Below are 15737 nucleotides of genomic sequence, written 5' to 3'. Positions count from 1 at the left end.
GGCCTTTTGCATATCTCCGCAATGCCAGTAAACACACACGACCGCATGTATTGTGCGGATGTTGGAACCGGGGCTGTTGTTGTTGGCGGAGGTCGGTCTACCCGATCAAGTCTATCGAGCGAGGAGCCCGGCGAAGGGGGGAAAACCCACGCTGGGCCAGGCTGGGTTTAGAACGGATTGTCATCTTAAATCCAGCCGTCTTTCTATGTCAGAGCACAACTTTCGGGGGGGCAGGGGGGGGAATAGAACCTGCAAGGGGTGGAGTCAGGCCTTGTTTCGGTGTACCGTAGAAGACTCAATTCAGCCCCCTGCTCTCCCCACCGCCTCTCCCAGTCTTTGAGTGGCCCCCTGGCCTTGTCATGAATCCACCTTCAGCTCCACTGTCGGTAGGAGGAGGCCCACTCTCTGTGTTATATCAGGTGGTCTCGCACCAGGGACACTCCCTCTCTCCCCGATGTCAATGGCTGTTCTCCCGTGCATTCTTCAAGGGAAACCCAAGGCACCCGAAGGCTGTTTTAGTGAGCCTCTTTAACTGTGCGTACAGAGGAGATATGATCCGTGATACGGGTGCTCCTCACAGTCGGCATTCTACAATATCAGCATCTGCTGGCTAGCACTGATCAGAAAACAAAGAGGCAAACTTCTGTATGCTGTGACGATAACAAGAACATCAGGACTGGTTGAAGGGCTGAAATAACAACTGATCGTATCCCACTTTGGATTGGCCCTTTCTGATTGGTCCAATTCGTAATAATGTAATGATTATTATTATGATTATCATCATCATCATCTCTTCACAACATCTGCATTGACTCTGATAGTACTTGGCATTGTGTAGCGTCTTATCCGAGCTATCTTTGTATACAGGGAATGGTGTTAACCTAGCGATTGTACGTGCTTTGCACTTTCTATCCACACTGTACCGACAGCAATTCTGTTTCTCTTTCTTCTGACAAATGTACTTCATTGTAAGACACTTTGGGTACTAAATGTGCCCCTAAATGTGAATGTGAATGCGTGTGTGTGAAGACCCCCACTCACCACAGTCCTCCCCGTCCACGCCCGGCTCACAGCCCATGTAGCAGCGGTACGAGCCCACCAGGTTCTCACAGCGCCACACTCCACACGCCGCGCTCCCAACTCCACACACTCATCCTGGTCTGAGGACACAGGGGGAACACGTGGATCGTGACACAATGTGAAACACAAGGAAAGCCCCGGGTTGGATTGCACACACACACGAAGAGACACACACACACATACAAAAAGACACACACACACACAGACACACAAATAGACACACACAAATACCCCCACACACATGATGGACACACACAGACACACACCGGACACATTAACAGACACAAATGCAGATACACACACACACACACACACACACACACACACACACACACACACACACACAACACACACACACACACACACACACACACACACACACACACACACACACACACACACACACAAATAGACACCCACACACAGACACAGACAAAGACACACTTGGCCATGTGCGTAGCCTCCTCTGCTCCTCTGCTGTCAGGATAAGGAGGCTGGGGAGGAGAAGGGGTCGGCCAGGAGGCCTGCGGCCGAGTTGTCCTCAGCAGAGAGCAAGCCGGGCCAACAACAATATTGTCCAAGCAACTGAAGAACTGGTTGAAGGAGCTAAAGGAGACGTTGCAGAGGGAGAAACACCTCCTCTCCCTCATGCTCCCCCGAGGACAGGAGGAAGGAGCGCCGGGCGGCAGCAGCAGGAGCAGCAGGAGCAGCAGGAGCGCCACTCCGAGCCTGGAAGCCCGTCTTGGAGAGGCTTAACCTGCAGCTTCCAACCGTTCCCAGGGGGGCTCTGCCAGCGCTGTATGTAATCAATCACGTCCGGCGCTATGCTATGCTGGGCACATTCGCATGCAAATGGAGTGTGACGATGAAACGGCTCGAGTACATGTTCGCCTGCTCCGGTTTGTCCGTGCGAGCGCACGCCAGCAGGGCCCGGAGTCTCGGCCAAATAGGAAGAAGAATTCAGGGGAGTGGGCTCCAGGGTGCAGTTCGGGCGCCTCAACACCTTTAGTTCGGAGGACTGGGCTCGACTCAGGGGTGGGGTTGATGCTCTGCTGCATTTTTATCTGGTTCGGTTAACATCACACTTTCTGGACTTTGTTAGGCGAACTAGACATTGTAAAGAAACGCCTCGCGGCCGAGTCGGTCGCTGGCCTACTGGACGGAAATAAGTTTGGATTTTTGGGTTGCCACAAATATACATATCCCTATTTCCTCCATTCTGTTACTGAGTGGTCTGTAAATGTCAATGTTGTTGTGAATAATTACAAGCCTTTGCTTTACAAAAGTCGTTGGACGATGTTTCAACGAGTGCCATCATCCGCTGATTACGCCACTTCAGACTAATATTAATTTAGGAAATGTTTACTATCCCTGGCTGAATCTGTTTATTGCACAATGCATCGTTTCTTAATTTGCTTCCTTTAATTAGTTCGGCCCAAATTCACACCAAAAGCAAACGGAACCAGACTCACTTACAAGCGGACCAGAGTTTGTTTGTTTGGTCCGAGTTCAAACAAGCTTTTCATAGGGGCCACACTATCGGGGCAAAAACACTGCGTCGCTCATTAAAGCGGACGGTACAGCTCTCGAGTGGAAGAACCCAAAAACCCGGTCTTACCCTCGCAGTCGGAGATGGCGGGGTTGAACTTGAAGCCGGCCTCACACAGGCAGAGGTAGGACCCGTCTGTGTTGATGCACTGGCCTCTGGCACAGATGTCCACCTCCGGGCTGCACTCGTCCACGTCTACAGGTCACAGAACAATACTTATATGAGTCAGAGACGGGAACAGGCAGAGGAGGGCGGGTTAATGCGTATTGATTCCATGATGAGGATCTCGTTTGTCCTGGTCGAGTCACAGGGGAATATTACACCTCCTCATAAGCTCCGCAATGGGAGCACATTTGTAATCAGGCGCTTGTCGGAACACAAGATGCATTGCCCATTTGGAGCGCTTAACGGTGTACTGGCAAACAGAAACGGGGAGAAAAGGGAAAGGAGGACACATACCTCAGCATTTCAAGTTCAAGACATTCCCTCAGCCTTGGGAAATTAATAACGGAGGCTATGGGTTGATTAACTGTAGATTGGGGAATAATTGTAAATAATTGTAGCATGACAACATATCGAGAAACTTATCTGGGCCCAGGCTAATAGGCAGGGGTAAGCGGGAAAGTATGAAAAATCCCACACAAGGGAATAGCCCCCCTTCTCCTCTCCCGACATGTGATAATGAGACAAATATTTCGGAATGGCAGACATGAACGCATGTTTGCGAAAAGACAGACAAAACAAACAAGGTTGCAGACCAAAGGTAATCACGAAAAAATGTGGACTTTAAAAAATTGTAACCTGATCATTTTGAGAAAAAAGAGACACAAGAGATTGTGATTTCGGAATCCTGACGTGAACTTGGTCAATCGGGCTCAACTCAATTACACATTTTCTTTGCAGATTTATCTGTGGTAAGCAAAGTATTGCTGGGCCACATCGGCCAAAAAGTCTGCCTTTCCTTCAGCTTTTACGATGATGCTGTCTACCCAGGATCCCAGGGGTTAGTGCAAACTTTATCGGCCTCTGCCTCTGCAGACGCTGTTGCACCAGACTGCGCAACAACCGCTGGTTTGAAAAAGGACTCGAGTCGAGCAGCTCTCCTCGACTTCTTAGGGGCGAAACATGCACGCATACACACACACACACAAGCCCCAACCACGCACACGCATGCAACCATGCTGTGCAGATTGTCCCCAAGCAATGGTTTGGCCAGGCCCAGTGTCCATCCGCACCTCCCGGCTGTACATCATGACAAAGCGAGTTTGCTTTGGACCGGCCTCCTGAGATCACCTCCCCCCCCCACCTCCTCCACCTTCTTCTCCTCACGAAACCACACCAGTCACAACACTGATTCCAATTATTCCAGCCCAGCCATTTAATCTAATTAAACATCTTTGACAGCAAATGCTTCAGCCTGTTCTGTTTCTGAAAAGGGGGGAAAAGGCTCCTCGGCTCCGGCCAATAATAAGCCCGGGTTTTGTTTCCCTTCGCAGTGACCAGCGGGTCATTGGGTGCGGTTGGAATAACATCAAACCCGTGTCCGAGAGGAAGGCGAGCGGCGTCAGGCCCTGGCCTCGTTAACACAATGGCCGCTTCAGCACCCATGGCACAGGGTACCGGGCTCCAGACAGGCCCTCTCACAGGGCCGGGGATCCAGGGGGAAGGGATACTTCGATGACGCCTGCCAACCCGTACACTAACAGATGACAGCAGAGGGCTAGCTAGGTCTCTGAAGGCAGGCTATGTAATCTATGTAAACACATGAATAATATAGGGGGCACTATAGTGGCCAAAAGGTACCGTGTATTATCCATGATGTCAACATCCTACCTACCTGCAGGCACCCTTTAGCAAGAGGACAGACCCCTACCTACTCCTGTATGACATGTGTGTATGACACTACTATCTTTTTGATAAAAGTTTGCTAGTTCGATCCCCGGCTCCACCTAGCTGAGTGTCGAAGTTTCCCTGAGCAAGACAGCTAACCCTAACAGCTCCCGACGAGCGGGCTGTCACCTCCGCTGTACGTGAATGAACTGTTGTAAACCACTTTGGATAAAAGCGTCTGCTAAATGCTCTAGATGTAGATGTAAACGGTGAACAGTCGGAGGGGCAATTACATGCGGGTAATTGCCCCTCTGGGTGTCTCTGCTGTGAGGTCTTACCTTGGCAGCCGGTCGCCCCGGTGCCAGTGGTGTATCCGTCGGAACAGATGCATACGTAGGATCCCTCCGTGTTCAGACACTCTCCTTCTCCACAGATCCCAGCGACGGTCAGACACTCGTTCACATCTGTTACCGACACACGCACACGCGATGACGCGCACGCCAATGCATTTCAATTCGAACGTTGACTACATGTCACATGTTTACGCATGTCTCTTTAAATGCCAAGGACGCGTGGCGCGTCACACACGTGTGCGCGGAAATACGAGACCACACACATCACACCGGCGAGCGGAGTGTAAAGCCACATTGCAAGGAAAACAGAAACACATACACACAGACGCAAACGTCATTGAATGACATATTCACACCAGCTGTGAGTCTTTTGGCTCTCAGTTCAAATAGGCCCAGAGTTTATCGTCTAAAGACCTCACAGATTACAGGGAACGTGTCAAAAATGTCATGCATCAGTGAACGATGACTCACTCTCTGTCCGAGCATAGGAAGGACATGGAGCGCTGTATGAAAAGGGGCCGTGTTGCCATCACAAAAAAAGTGACAACAGATGACTCATGGGTAATTAGATTTCATCGCCGTGGTAAACGCATGCTAGGCGTGTGCGTGCCGGTACCTTCGCAGGATCCGCCGTTGGGTGTGAAGCCGGGGTCACAGGTCGCGCAGGAGAAGAGCGTGCGTGTTGGCGCACACCCCTCCGGGACACGCCCCCTGTGAGTGGCACTCGTCCACGTCTGTCGGATTAAAACCACAGAGGAAGAATACAGTTAGGATAAAGACGATATAGTGGAAGCCGAAGGAGAAGAAAAACAAGACGAAATGGGAACACAAAAGACGATGAGATGTACAACCTCTTGAGGGGAAATTTCGTGGTCAAGGTTAGGTCATGAACCTTAGTGGCAGGATTTAACAAAAAAATAATGTTTGGTAGTTGCGATTGGTTGAGCCAAAGGGACTAAGCACCATACAGTAAGAAAAGCCCTCTTTATTAGTTTGCACTGACAGTGGTTGATTAAAAACGGTGGAAAGATAAGTATGTTGGACGGACATCCATTCCAAAGCAGCAAGCTATTACAGGTGGCGTTTAATTACTGTATCTACAAACAGTCGTGGGCTAACTGTTATGTGATCATTGGAAATTCCTCCACCTACAGATTGTATTTCGTACAGAAATAGGGGTGGCCATTGTAAAGTGATTGAGATGGCGGATCTGCATTTCGCTTCATTGAATGAGTTCAAACAGGTCAAGCTTGCTAAGTGAAAGGCAAGGGGAGTGGTTGGCTGCGTTTACAAAGAAGTCCCCTTTAATATTTTCCATGGCATCAGACACATCCATTAAAATCCTATCAGAGGATCAACTTGGATTTCTACTTTGGGGGCTAGAAGAAATGTTATTTTATTTTTAACCTTTTTCCAGGATACTCCCCGCCTCGCTCACAGCGACGGCCGCCCTCTCAATCAATAACATGTTGCACATGACTGACTCAATGTTTAAACACTTTAAAAACATTTTCTCCCCCCTCGGTCCTGCTCCCATGAAGTCATGTCAGTCGTCATTCTTCCCGGATTCACATAAGCAGCCATTTCACGGCATGCGTCTAATAGATCATGTCAGGACCGATGAACGATGTTATGAAGGACTCGGTTTTATTCCGATTGTGCGTGTCTACGTTACAATCCGTGTTTTGAATGTAATCCAAACCCGTCTGCCCCGAGCAGCCCTCCTTGGACACGCTGGCAGGAGAGCAAGGTGGAGGAGGTGGGGGAGGTGGGGGAGGAGGTGGACATGGTAGACAAGGTGGGTGAGTTCACAAGGTGGAGGAGGAGGACGAGTTCACCAGGTGGTCTTACCCTCGCAGGTGACCCCGTCCTGGGACAGCTGCAGTCCCTCGCCGCAGTCACTGCAGACGAAGGAGCCCGGCAAGTTCACGCACAGCTGGCCGGGGCACTCATTAGCCACCAAGCACTCGTCCACATCTGGAGACGGAAGACACAACATCGCACGACATGAAGACACGTCATGAAGACACGTCATGGTCCGGATTATCGTCTCTGGCTTTGTGCGTATAGAGCCGCGCCGTTGCCCAATCAGCGAGCTCAGTCATGGAACTGGAATGAGAAGTTCCTGATCATCGACAGCTCTACCTCCCCGGGCTGAGTGCTGCCTCAGACTTCCAGCAGACCTCATCGAGCACTGCTCAGTTCTATTTGGGGGCTGTTGTCTCATTGTTTCTGGGTAGAGAATAAGGAAGAACACTGCCAGATACCGGGGGGTTCCAGCGATGATGTGATGTCTAGGACAAGTATTTTAGGATAATGCACTCAAAAGAAACGAAAGAAAAGAGCAGATTATAATCGAGTGTGGGTCTAAGCTGCCGCGCCGGTGATGCTTAAATTAACTGGGGGTTAACCTCCAGGCTTTTCTAACCTCAGAACAGACACCTGTGTTATGGCTTCTTCCTAGGGACATAATATGGATGGTGTACAGACATTTGAAGACGAGACCGTACACATGGTTTATCATCTCTTTATGGATTCCAAAACTACACATGCAAACTCAGACACACGTACAAACACACAGCACTGTCATGCTATGCTGATGTTGTGTGTGTATGTGTGTGTGAGGGAGGGTATCATGGCATGTGGCAGGTAATTGTGGTTCTTGTATGAGTGCATGACGGTGTGAGAGAGAGGTCAAGTATGAAATATGGCCGAAACGGCATCTCCAACTCCCACATACACACACACCCAGACACAAATCCTCAAAAAGTGAACACATGAAAGCCTAACCTTCACATTGATGTCCATCCTCTGGGACTCTAAATCCTGGCCGACACGTGAGGCATGTGAAGGAACCGTCTGTGTTTGTACACGTTCCTCCAGGGCACGCGTTGGGAAGCGCACACTCATCAATGTCTGGGCGGTGAGAAAGGAAAACAAGAACAAACACTGTTAGCCTTCCCGTTTGGGAACAATATGCGAAGGTCATCTGGGAGGGCGGAATGTGTTGATGTAATCTGAACAATAATACCGTCTCAGCCGACAACAAGTGTCTGTGTTGTGATCCTGAATGAGGCTTTGTGGAGTGTAATGCTGGTGTCAGAGGACCCACCTTCACAGAGCTCCCCGTCGTGGGACACCACGTAGCCCTGGGGACAGGTCCTGCAGGTGTACGAGCCCTCCGAGTTCAGACAGATGCCGTTGGCACAGGCCGACAGGGACCGGCACTCGTCGACGTCTTAGGGGACAGACACGCACAGAACCACGCACACCCGCACGCACACAGGCACAATCACATACACGGGCGCAACCACGCACGCAACCACGCACACACACACACACGCATGCATACAAACACACGCGCGCGCACACACACGCGCACAAGCAAACACAAATAGCACACACAATCACCCACGTACACACAGAACCATAATCACAACCATTCTAGTTGAAAGACACCTGTATCCCAGAGCATGGTTGTGTGTGGTGCTTTACTAACAGCGCAGGAGAAGATTGGATTTACCTTCACACCTCTGCTGGTCTTGGGACACCTGATAGCCGGTCCTGCAGTCGGTACAAATGTAGGACCCCTCTCTGTTGCGGACACACCCCTCCCAGACACAAGTCCCCCTGTGCACACTCATTCAAATCTGTTGAAGCATACAGTTAAGGTTCAATTTATTAATTTATAAACATTATAAATCCATGATTTTATATTTTCATAAAATAAAAGATTGTTTCTATATGCATCTTTTGTGTGCTGGCGAGAATCGACTCCTCTGGTGTGAGTCCTTTAACGGGGTAAAGAGGCTCTTACCCTCGCAACTCAGCCCATCTGCAGAGGGTCTGAACCCGGGCCTGCACTCCTGGCAGGAGAAGGAGCCCTCGCCGTTGACGCAGATTCCAACCGGGCACACGTTGGGAGCGGCGCACTCGTTGACATCTAACAGCACGGAGAAGAAGAAGAAAGCAGGTGAGACATGGGACTATCGGGAGAGCTTCACCAGGTGGAAGCCCAGCGAGGAAACCCGCTGCCGGGTGAATAACGAACGCGGGGGGGGGGCCCGCTCCGTAACACTTTACAGACCTTCGCAGGCTTTGCTGTCGGGGGTGGCCTGGTAGCCTGGGCCACAGACACACTCGTGCGTCCCCTCCAGATTGACGCAGCGACCGCCGGTGCAGACCCCGGGGAGAACACACTCGTCCACATCTGGAGTCAAGGCCAAACCGCAGGAAGGACAGACGCAGGGGGGGAGAATGAGGGTCTCGTAAAGAACAGCGTACAGCATACCCCAGCTGTGTGGACTTTAATAGCACCACCAGGCTTCTGCAGTAGCACCCCTCTACACAGAGCAGTAACACCACAGGGATCACACACAGACAACCAGCAACGTGGGTGGTGCCGGGATTGGGGTCCCTACCTTGGCACAGGTTTTGCACTGAGAGTTTGTATCCATGGAAACAGTTGCACCTATAGGAACCCTCCATGTTGACACATCTACCATTGCCGCACATCGATTGGTCCAGACATTCGTTAATGTCTGTAGGGGACAGAAGGACGTCACATGTTGATGGAATAACGGCGGTGATCACATGAGTGAGAGCCAGTTATTAATTCTGTATATATTACATGGCATCTTAAGCCAGAACACATGTACTTGATTTAAAAGATATTTCATGAATAAAAACATTGTTTGGTAGCAAATTCGATAAGTGGTTTAGATAAAGGTAGCGAACGAAAAACACAAACACATTTTCTTCCATTATCTGTTAGGCAAGAAATAATGAATACGATCTGCTTCAAAAAAAAACCAATTAGATCTGACCATTGTACATATGCAGACCCATTTCAAAGCTGCCTTTACTTGTCAATATTTTCTTAGGTGTTTTTTAAGCAGCCTTTGGCTCCTCTGGCTGAAAATATGTGGTTTTAAATATTCCAGTCATGTTTCCGATCCATCAACCGTAACAACCTTCTGTAAGTCGTTAACGAGAGCTTTTAGTTCCAATTTCTTCTTTTGTCACCATTTATAATAAAGCTCTCACCGGCAGGTGAAAACCTCTGGAGATGTTATTTTGGTAACGGTACTTATGGAGCAACATAGTGTGTCAGTGAGTATAGACGACAGTTCCATTTCCCCCCTGCAGTCCGCTAGGGTGTCCAAATGTCCATGAGGATCTAATTAGGACTCATACTCATTGCATCACATACATCCCCCTAGTGATGTCATCCATAAGACCCATCTACGGTTCCACAGTTACGCAGATCAGATCAGAGATCAGATCAGAGGACACATGACTGTACAGTCAGGCTCTCATAAGTGAACTGCTATAATTGTAGTGAACTTAACGTATGACCAGGGCTTAGGCTTCTGTAAGCTCTGTAAGAAAGAGAGATAGAGATAGAGAGAGAGAGAGAGAGAGAGAGAGAGAGAGAGAGAGAGAGAGAGAGAGAGAGAGGAAAGGAAGTGGAAGTGGAAGAACGTAGGGTCTGGATGAGCGAGGCGATGAGAGGACGTCACAGACAAGTGAAGGGCGGTTGAGGACAAGAGGGCTCGCACAATGAAAACAAAGAGCGCAGAGAGTGAGAGAGTTAGAGAGAGAGAGAGAGAGAGAGAGAGAGAGAGAGAGAGAGAGAGAGAGAGAGAGAGAGGAAGAGCGAGAGAGAGAGAGAGCGAGAGAGAGAGAGAGAGAGAGAGAGAGACAGCAATGAAGTGAAAGAGAGAGAGCGAGACAGACACAGAGGCAGGGTTGTGCGGGCCTTGGCCCCGGGGACCACCGGACATCTGTCAGCGAGGGCCCAGCACTCCTGTTCCCGCGGCCTCCTGGCATCTGGCGGGCCCCTTACGAGATAAGCTTGACCGAAGGGAGCGGTGGTGAAAGTGTGGGGGTGGATGGACGGGGGTAAGGGGGGGGAGCTGTTTTCTCTATCATACCAGGCAATTAGGCTTATCCGCGACGTGGCCAATTGGGCCCAAACCACCTCTCTGCAGTCCATTGACTTCTGTGCAGAGCACCGCCGTTGCCGCTGCCCGTTTCCATGTGACTCGTTCACCTCCGGGCGTACCGCGATAGCCTGTTAGCGCTGGCTGAGCGGCCGCGCTGAATGAAAATATTTACCTCTGGCCTCCCCCCCTGCCCCTTCACTCCTCGCTCCTCATTCACAAAGCGCTGTACAGTCGCCATTCATGCGGCCGTGTTGTTATGATAGTGCGGACTGAGGCGGCGAACGTGCCCTTTGCGACGCCAGAAACAAACACCAGGATGACCTTAATTAGGGTGTTTTGTAAGCAGAGGTTTGGGGAAAACACAACATACCCGAGGGGCGGGTGTTGATCAATAGTGCGGAGGGATCGGACAGTTTGAACACAATCCCAGATTGTAAACAGTTTACATGCTCTAGTTTACAGACCCATTTTTCCATCAGCCGGCCGTCTCTCTCGGCCCCCCCCACAGATCTGGAGCATGCACTGCATGAGCTTGAGTTTCCAAACAAATGAGGGTAGGGTCAGAGAGAAGTGGGGGGAATGTGGCAACAGCAGCCAGGGGTTGGGCTGTTACATAAGGGAGTCACCTCTGGGTTAATGGGGGCTTCCCGGGAGTGCAGCTCAGAACCCAGGTTGCTCGGCTAAAAACCCCTCTCTGAGCAAGTCTGTTCCACTGTTCACTATCTCTCAAACACTGTGCATGTGCATCCAGTGTTCAACCTCTCTTAAAGCACTGTGCGTGTGTTTCCTGTTGACCATCTCCTCCTAAAACACTGTGCTTGTGTTCCCCATCTCCTCTTGAACTGAGGCCGTTCATCCACTGTCCACCGTCTCCTGAAGCACCGTTCAGCATGGTTCATTGACACCGGCTGAGAAAATACAGGAATAAGCCCTTTAGCCTTTAGCCTGTGTCTTCTTCTGACTCCTCAAGACTCCTCTCTCTCTCTCCCTAGAGTTAATGGGACCTCGCTCGCCCCAACAGTACAGTGGCCATCGTCTTCCAACAATAACAGTCTGTTAGTTTAAGGCTGTAGCCCGGAGCGGGGGGGGGGGGGGGGGGGGGCTCCGAAAATTGATCGATTCAGGGAAACAATCTTTCCCTGGGGGGCGCTGAGATATGACGAGGGGCAGAACGTAACACCCCCGGGGGCGGAGCGGTGATGGTGGTCATAGGGTGTGTGGGGGGGGGGCGCCTCCAGATTTATCACACGTCGGATGACTGCATGGCAAACGGTGGGCGGAGGGCGGGCCCGCGCCCCCTCCGTCGTCGCCAAAGTCGTTCTGTTTGTGGTCACGGCCCGGTTCGCACACCGCCCGTAAAACGCTCAATGCTCGCTCACATGGAGCGTTACGCGTATGCTGTAATGCACAGCGGTCGTAGTTCCCACGCGGACGCACCCGATCACGTCTTCCCTGTGTGACGGATGGGTGGGGGGGGAAAAAAGGAGGGGGAGAGAAAGCCACAAACACCCGAGTGCCGTCGGCGGGGAGCTGCACTGCATCACCGGCTGTCGGCAGGCCCTTGGCCCTTAGAAGGCGGTTGCCGTGCCGACCTCGCTCGTTTGCTTGCGGTGACGGTCCGTCGTGGGAGCAGCGTGCTACGCGGTGATGTGAGGGCAGCTCGCACGCGGGCAGGACGGGGGGGGGGGGCTTACCAACGCAGCGCCCGTTGGAGGGCCGCGTCCCGGGGCCGCAGAGCCGGCAGTGGAAGGACCCGGGGGTGTTGGTGCAGACGCCGTCGGGGCAGGACTCGGCCTCCCGGCACTCGTCGATGTCTGCTCGGTGGGGGGGAGGAAAACAAGGTTAATGTTGTAATTGTTCGGAACATGGAGTCATTCTGTGAGGGGTTTGTGTTTTATGGACAGTTGGGCACGGCCAGGGGACACGCTTGAGCTGATGCACGCGAGCGCAGTTACCCGCGCACGCCGCGAAAGGTGTTACGGGACGCACGCCCACACACACACATGCTCGCGCGCCGTGGTTATTAACTAAACACATTTTTTCCTGGCGAAGCATCGGGGAAAATACAACATTGTTTTGTTAAACTGTGACTGGGCTCACTCAAGGCAGCTAACAAATTGGGCTGGCCAGCCATTGGGTTATTGTTTAAACTATATGTTATGAATTTGTGTATACGAGTTGGTGTGTGTGTGCGTGTCTGTGTGAGAGAGAATGTGAGAGAGTGTCTGTGTATGTGTTTGTGTGTATGATAGTGTGTGTGTGTGTGTATGATAGTGTGTGTGTGTGTGCTGTGTGTGTATGTGCATATGTATGTCTGTCTGTGTGTGTGTGTGTGTGTGTGTACATATGTGTGTCTGTATTATAGTGTGTGTGTGTGTGTGTGTGTGTGTGTGTGTGTGTGTGTGTGTGTGGGTGTGTGTGTGTGTGTGTGCGTGTCTGTAGGAGAGAGAATCCAAAGGAGTGTGTGTGTGTATGTGTTTGTGTGTATGATAGTGTGTGTGTGTGTGTGTACGTGTGTACGTGTGTGTGTGTGTGTGTGTGTGTGTGTGTGTGTGTGTGTGTGTGTGTGTGTGTGTGTTTGTGTGTGTACACATTTTGGGGTCTGTATTATAGTGTGTGTATTATAGTGTGTGTGTGTGTTTGTGTTTGTATATGAAAGCATGTGAGTGTGTATTATAGTTTGTGTATGTGTGCGTGTATATGAAAACGTGTGAATGTGTATTATAGTGTGTGTGTTGCTGTGGGTTAGCAGGCTGCTGTGTGCTCGTCACCTTCACACAACCCTCTCCAAGACATTGCGTAGCCAGTCTTGCATTCACAGGTGTAGGACCCCTCTGTGTTGACACAGTCCCCGTCCTGGCACTTGTTGGGCATGCTGCACTCGTTAATGTCTGGTTGGAGGGAACGCCACAGAGGAAACAGGGAGGAGAGTGATGGCTGTTAGTCCACCAGAGCATTAATCACATCTTTCAGCATTTGTGGATGAAGGAAGGAAGGAAATCCAAAAAGTTGTTGTAGAAATGAACACTGTTTGTAAAACGTTTCTATTCGTCCCTCACACTGATCCAGACACACAGACTCAGACAGGTGTGTGTGACCCCGGACACACAAACACACACACACATGTTCTCCCATCCTTTTCCATCTCTCTCTACTTTCTCGTCCTCACTTAATATCTCTCTCTCACATTCTTTCTCTCTCTCTCCCTCTCTCACCCTCCCCCTCACACCCTCTCTCTCCATCCCTCTCTCTCTCTCCCTCCCTCTCTTTCTCTCCCTCATTCTCTCCCTCTCTCTCTCTTTCTTTCTCTCCCTCTCTCCCTCTTTCCCTCCCTCCCTCCCTCCCTACCCTCCCTCTCACCTTGGCAGAACTTCCTGTTCTGGGTGATGACCTGGCTGAAGCCACTGTGGCAGTGGCAGGTGTAGGAGCCGAAGGTGTTGACACAGTGGCCCCGCCCCTCGCACGGGTTCTGCTCACACTCGTTCATGTCTGTGGGGCAGAAGGGACAGAGTTAAGGATAAGGAGAGTCAGAGTGATACATAAAGAGAGAGAGAGAGAGAGAGAGGAGAGAGAGAGAGAGAGAGAGAGAGAGAGAGAGAGAGAGAGAGAGAGAGAGAGAGAGAGAGAGAGAGAGAGAGAGAGAGAGAGAGAGAGAGAGAGGGCCAAGAGGACAAGAGAAAAACAGGAAGCTGCTAGGTGAAACATCACTGTGCCGTCCCTCCACTGGAGAGGACAGGCTTCTCAAGGCCTGACTGAGGAGGTCGCACAGCTTCGGGCATTCCTAACTCACACATGAGGTCCCGGTGTGGCCCAGAGCAGTAGATGCTTTGGCCCTACCCCGCCTCTAGCTGTGGGTTAGGTAAGAGATCACAGAGGCATGACAGCTGTTTGGACGCTGTGCTGTGCTCTTGTCAGGCATCACAGAGTAATTCAACATAAACAAATGGATTATTTTCCCTCTGGCCAGCAGGAACTCTGTCAAGGCTGCTGCTGCAGCGTGAAAGACGCTCGTGTTGGGATGATGTGCTGAGAGGGCTCCCCCGAGGCCTGTGTGTGTCTGTTTGGGTGAGCGGTGGTGTGCTGGTGTGTGGTTGTGTGTGTGTGAGAGAGAGATAGATAGAGGGAGATGGAGAAAGAGAGGAGAGAGAGAGAGTGAGAGTATGTGTGTATGTGTGTCTGTGCGTATGTGTGTCTGTGTAAGTGGGAGTGGGAGTTTGTGAGTCTAGGTGTGTGAGTGTGAGTGAGATAGATAGAGGGGGAGAGAGAATGAGAGTTTGTCTGTGTGTGTGACTGCCAGCCCGGTCTACTTTGCAACAGCACATCCCTCTCCCTGGCTCACCGATGCAGTTGGTCTGCAGGGCGCTGAGCTTGTAGCCGGGGTCACAGGAGCAGGTGTAGCCCGTTTGCACCGACACACACGTCCCATGGCCGCATATGTTGGGGGCCAGGGCGCACTTGTCTATAGCTGAGACACAGAGGGATACAATGATGTACATACCGTGCATTGTACATTAAAACAGAGTTACACAGTCAGTGTTGAAAAACATTGAATTCTTTCGGGCCTGAGGCAGAATGTAATCAGAGAAACGTTATTTTGACATCTCGTTGCAGGTTCCATCACAACAGAGCTTTTTTGTGATGCATGAGGCTCGCAGATGCAGCTCTGCAGCACAGATGGGCAGCCGAGTATTAAGGGTGAAATCCGACAGTGTTATTCTAATAAAGCCCACATTGTGTGTGAGTTACACCCCTGCACTTAACAAGCACCGGAGATCAAAAATGTGATCTTTGATGCCTGGAACGATCGGCAGAAAGGCCCGCTTGACCACGCCAAGTTTCTCGATTGCTGGCGGCGCCGTGGTTCTGTGGACATGCTCAAGTTAGCAGGAAAAAAGTGTGTTATTTCCCGAGGTCAGCCGTCGTCATGTGGACGAAGCTTGGATTAAAGAAGATTTAATACAAAGAAAATGTGCATTC

General features: G+C 50.9%; 1 protein-coding gene across 1 annotated transcript in view; it reads right to left on the bottom strand.

Moving 5' to 3' along the window:
* LOC115544259 (latent-transforming growth factor beta-binding protein 2-like) overlaps positions 1-15737 on the bottom strand; it is a 93046-nt gene that overhangs the window by 15171 nt on the left and 62138 nt on the right. Inside the window, 18 exon segments of the mRNA XM_030357122.1 lie at positions 1042-1140; positions 1143-1160; positions 2699-2824; positions 4798-4923; positions 5429-5484; positions 5486-5546; positions 6664-6789; positions 7603-7728; positions 7925-8050; positions 8336-8414; positions 8416-8462; positions 8630-8755; positions 8900-9022; positions 9234-9353; positions 12455-12574; positions 13532-13651; positions 14121-14249; positions 15100-15225. Of these exon segments, the coding sequence (XP_030212982.1) occupies positions 1042-1140; positions 1143-1160; positions 2699-2824; positions 4798-4923; positions 5429-5484; positions 5486-5546; positions 6664-6789; positions 7603-7728; positions 7925-8050; positions 8336-8414; positions 8416-8462; positions 8630-8755; positions 8900-9022; positions 9234-9353; positions 12455-12574; positions 13532-13651; positions 14121-14249; positions 15100-15225 (1854 nt within the window).

The sequence above is a fragment of the Gadus morhua genome, chromosome 5 (genome assembly GCF_902167405.1).
Source record: "Gadus morhua chromosome 5, gadMor3.0, whole genome shotgun sequence".
Classification (NCBI taxonomy): Eukaryota; Metazoa; Chordata; class Actinopteri; order Gadiformes; family Gadidae; genus Gadus; species Gadus morhua.
This window is presented reverse-complemented; position numbering and strand designations above follow the sequence as displayed.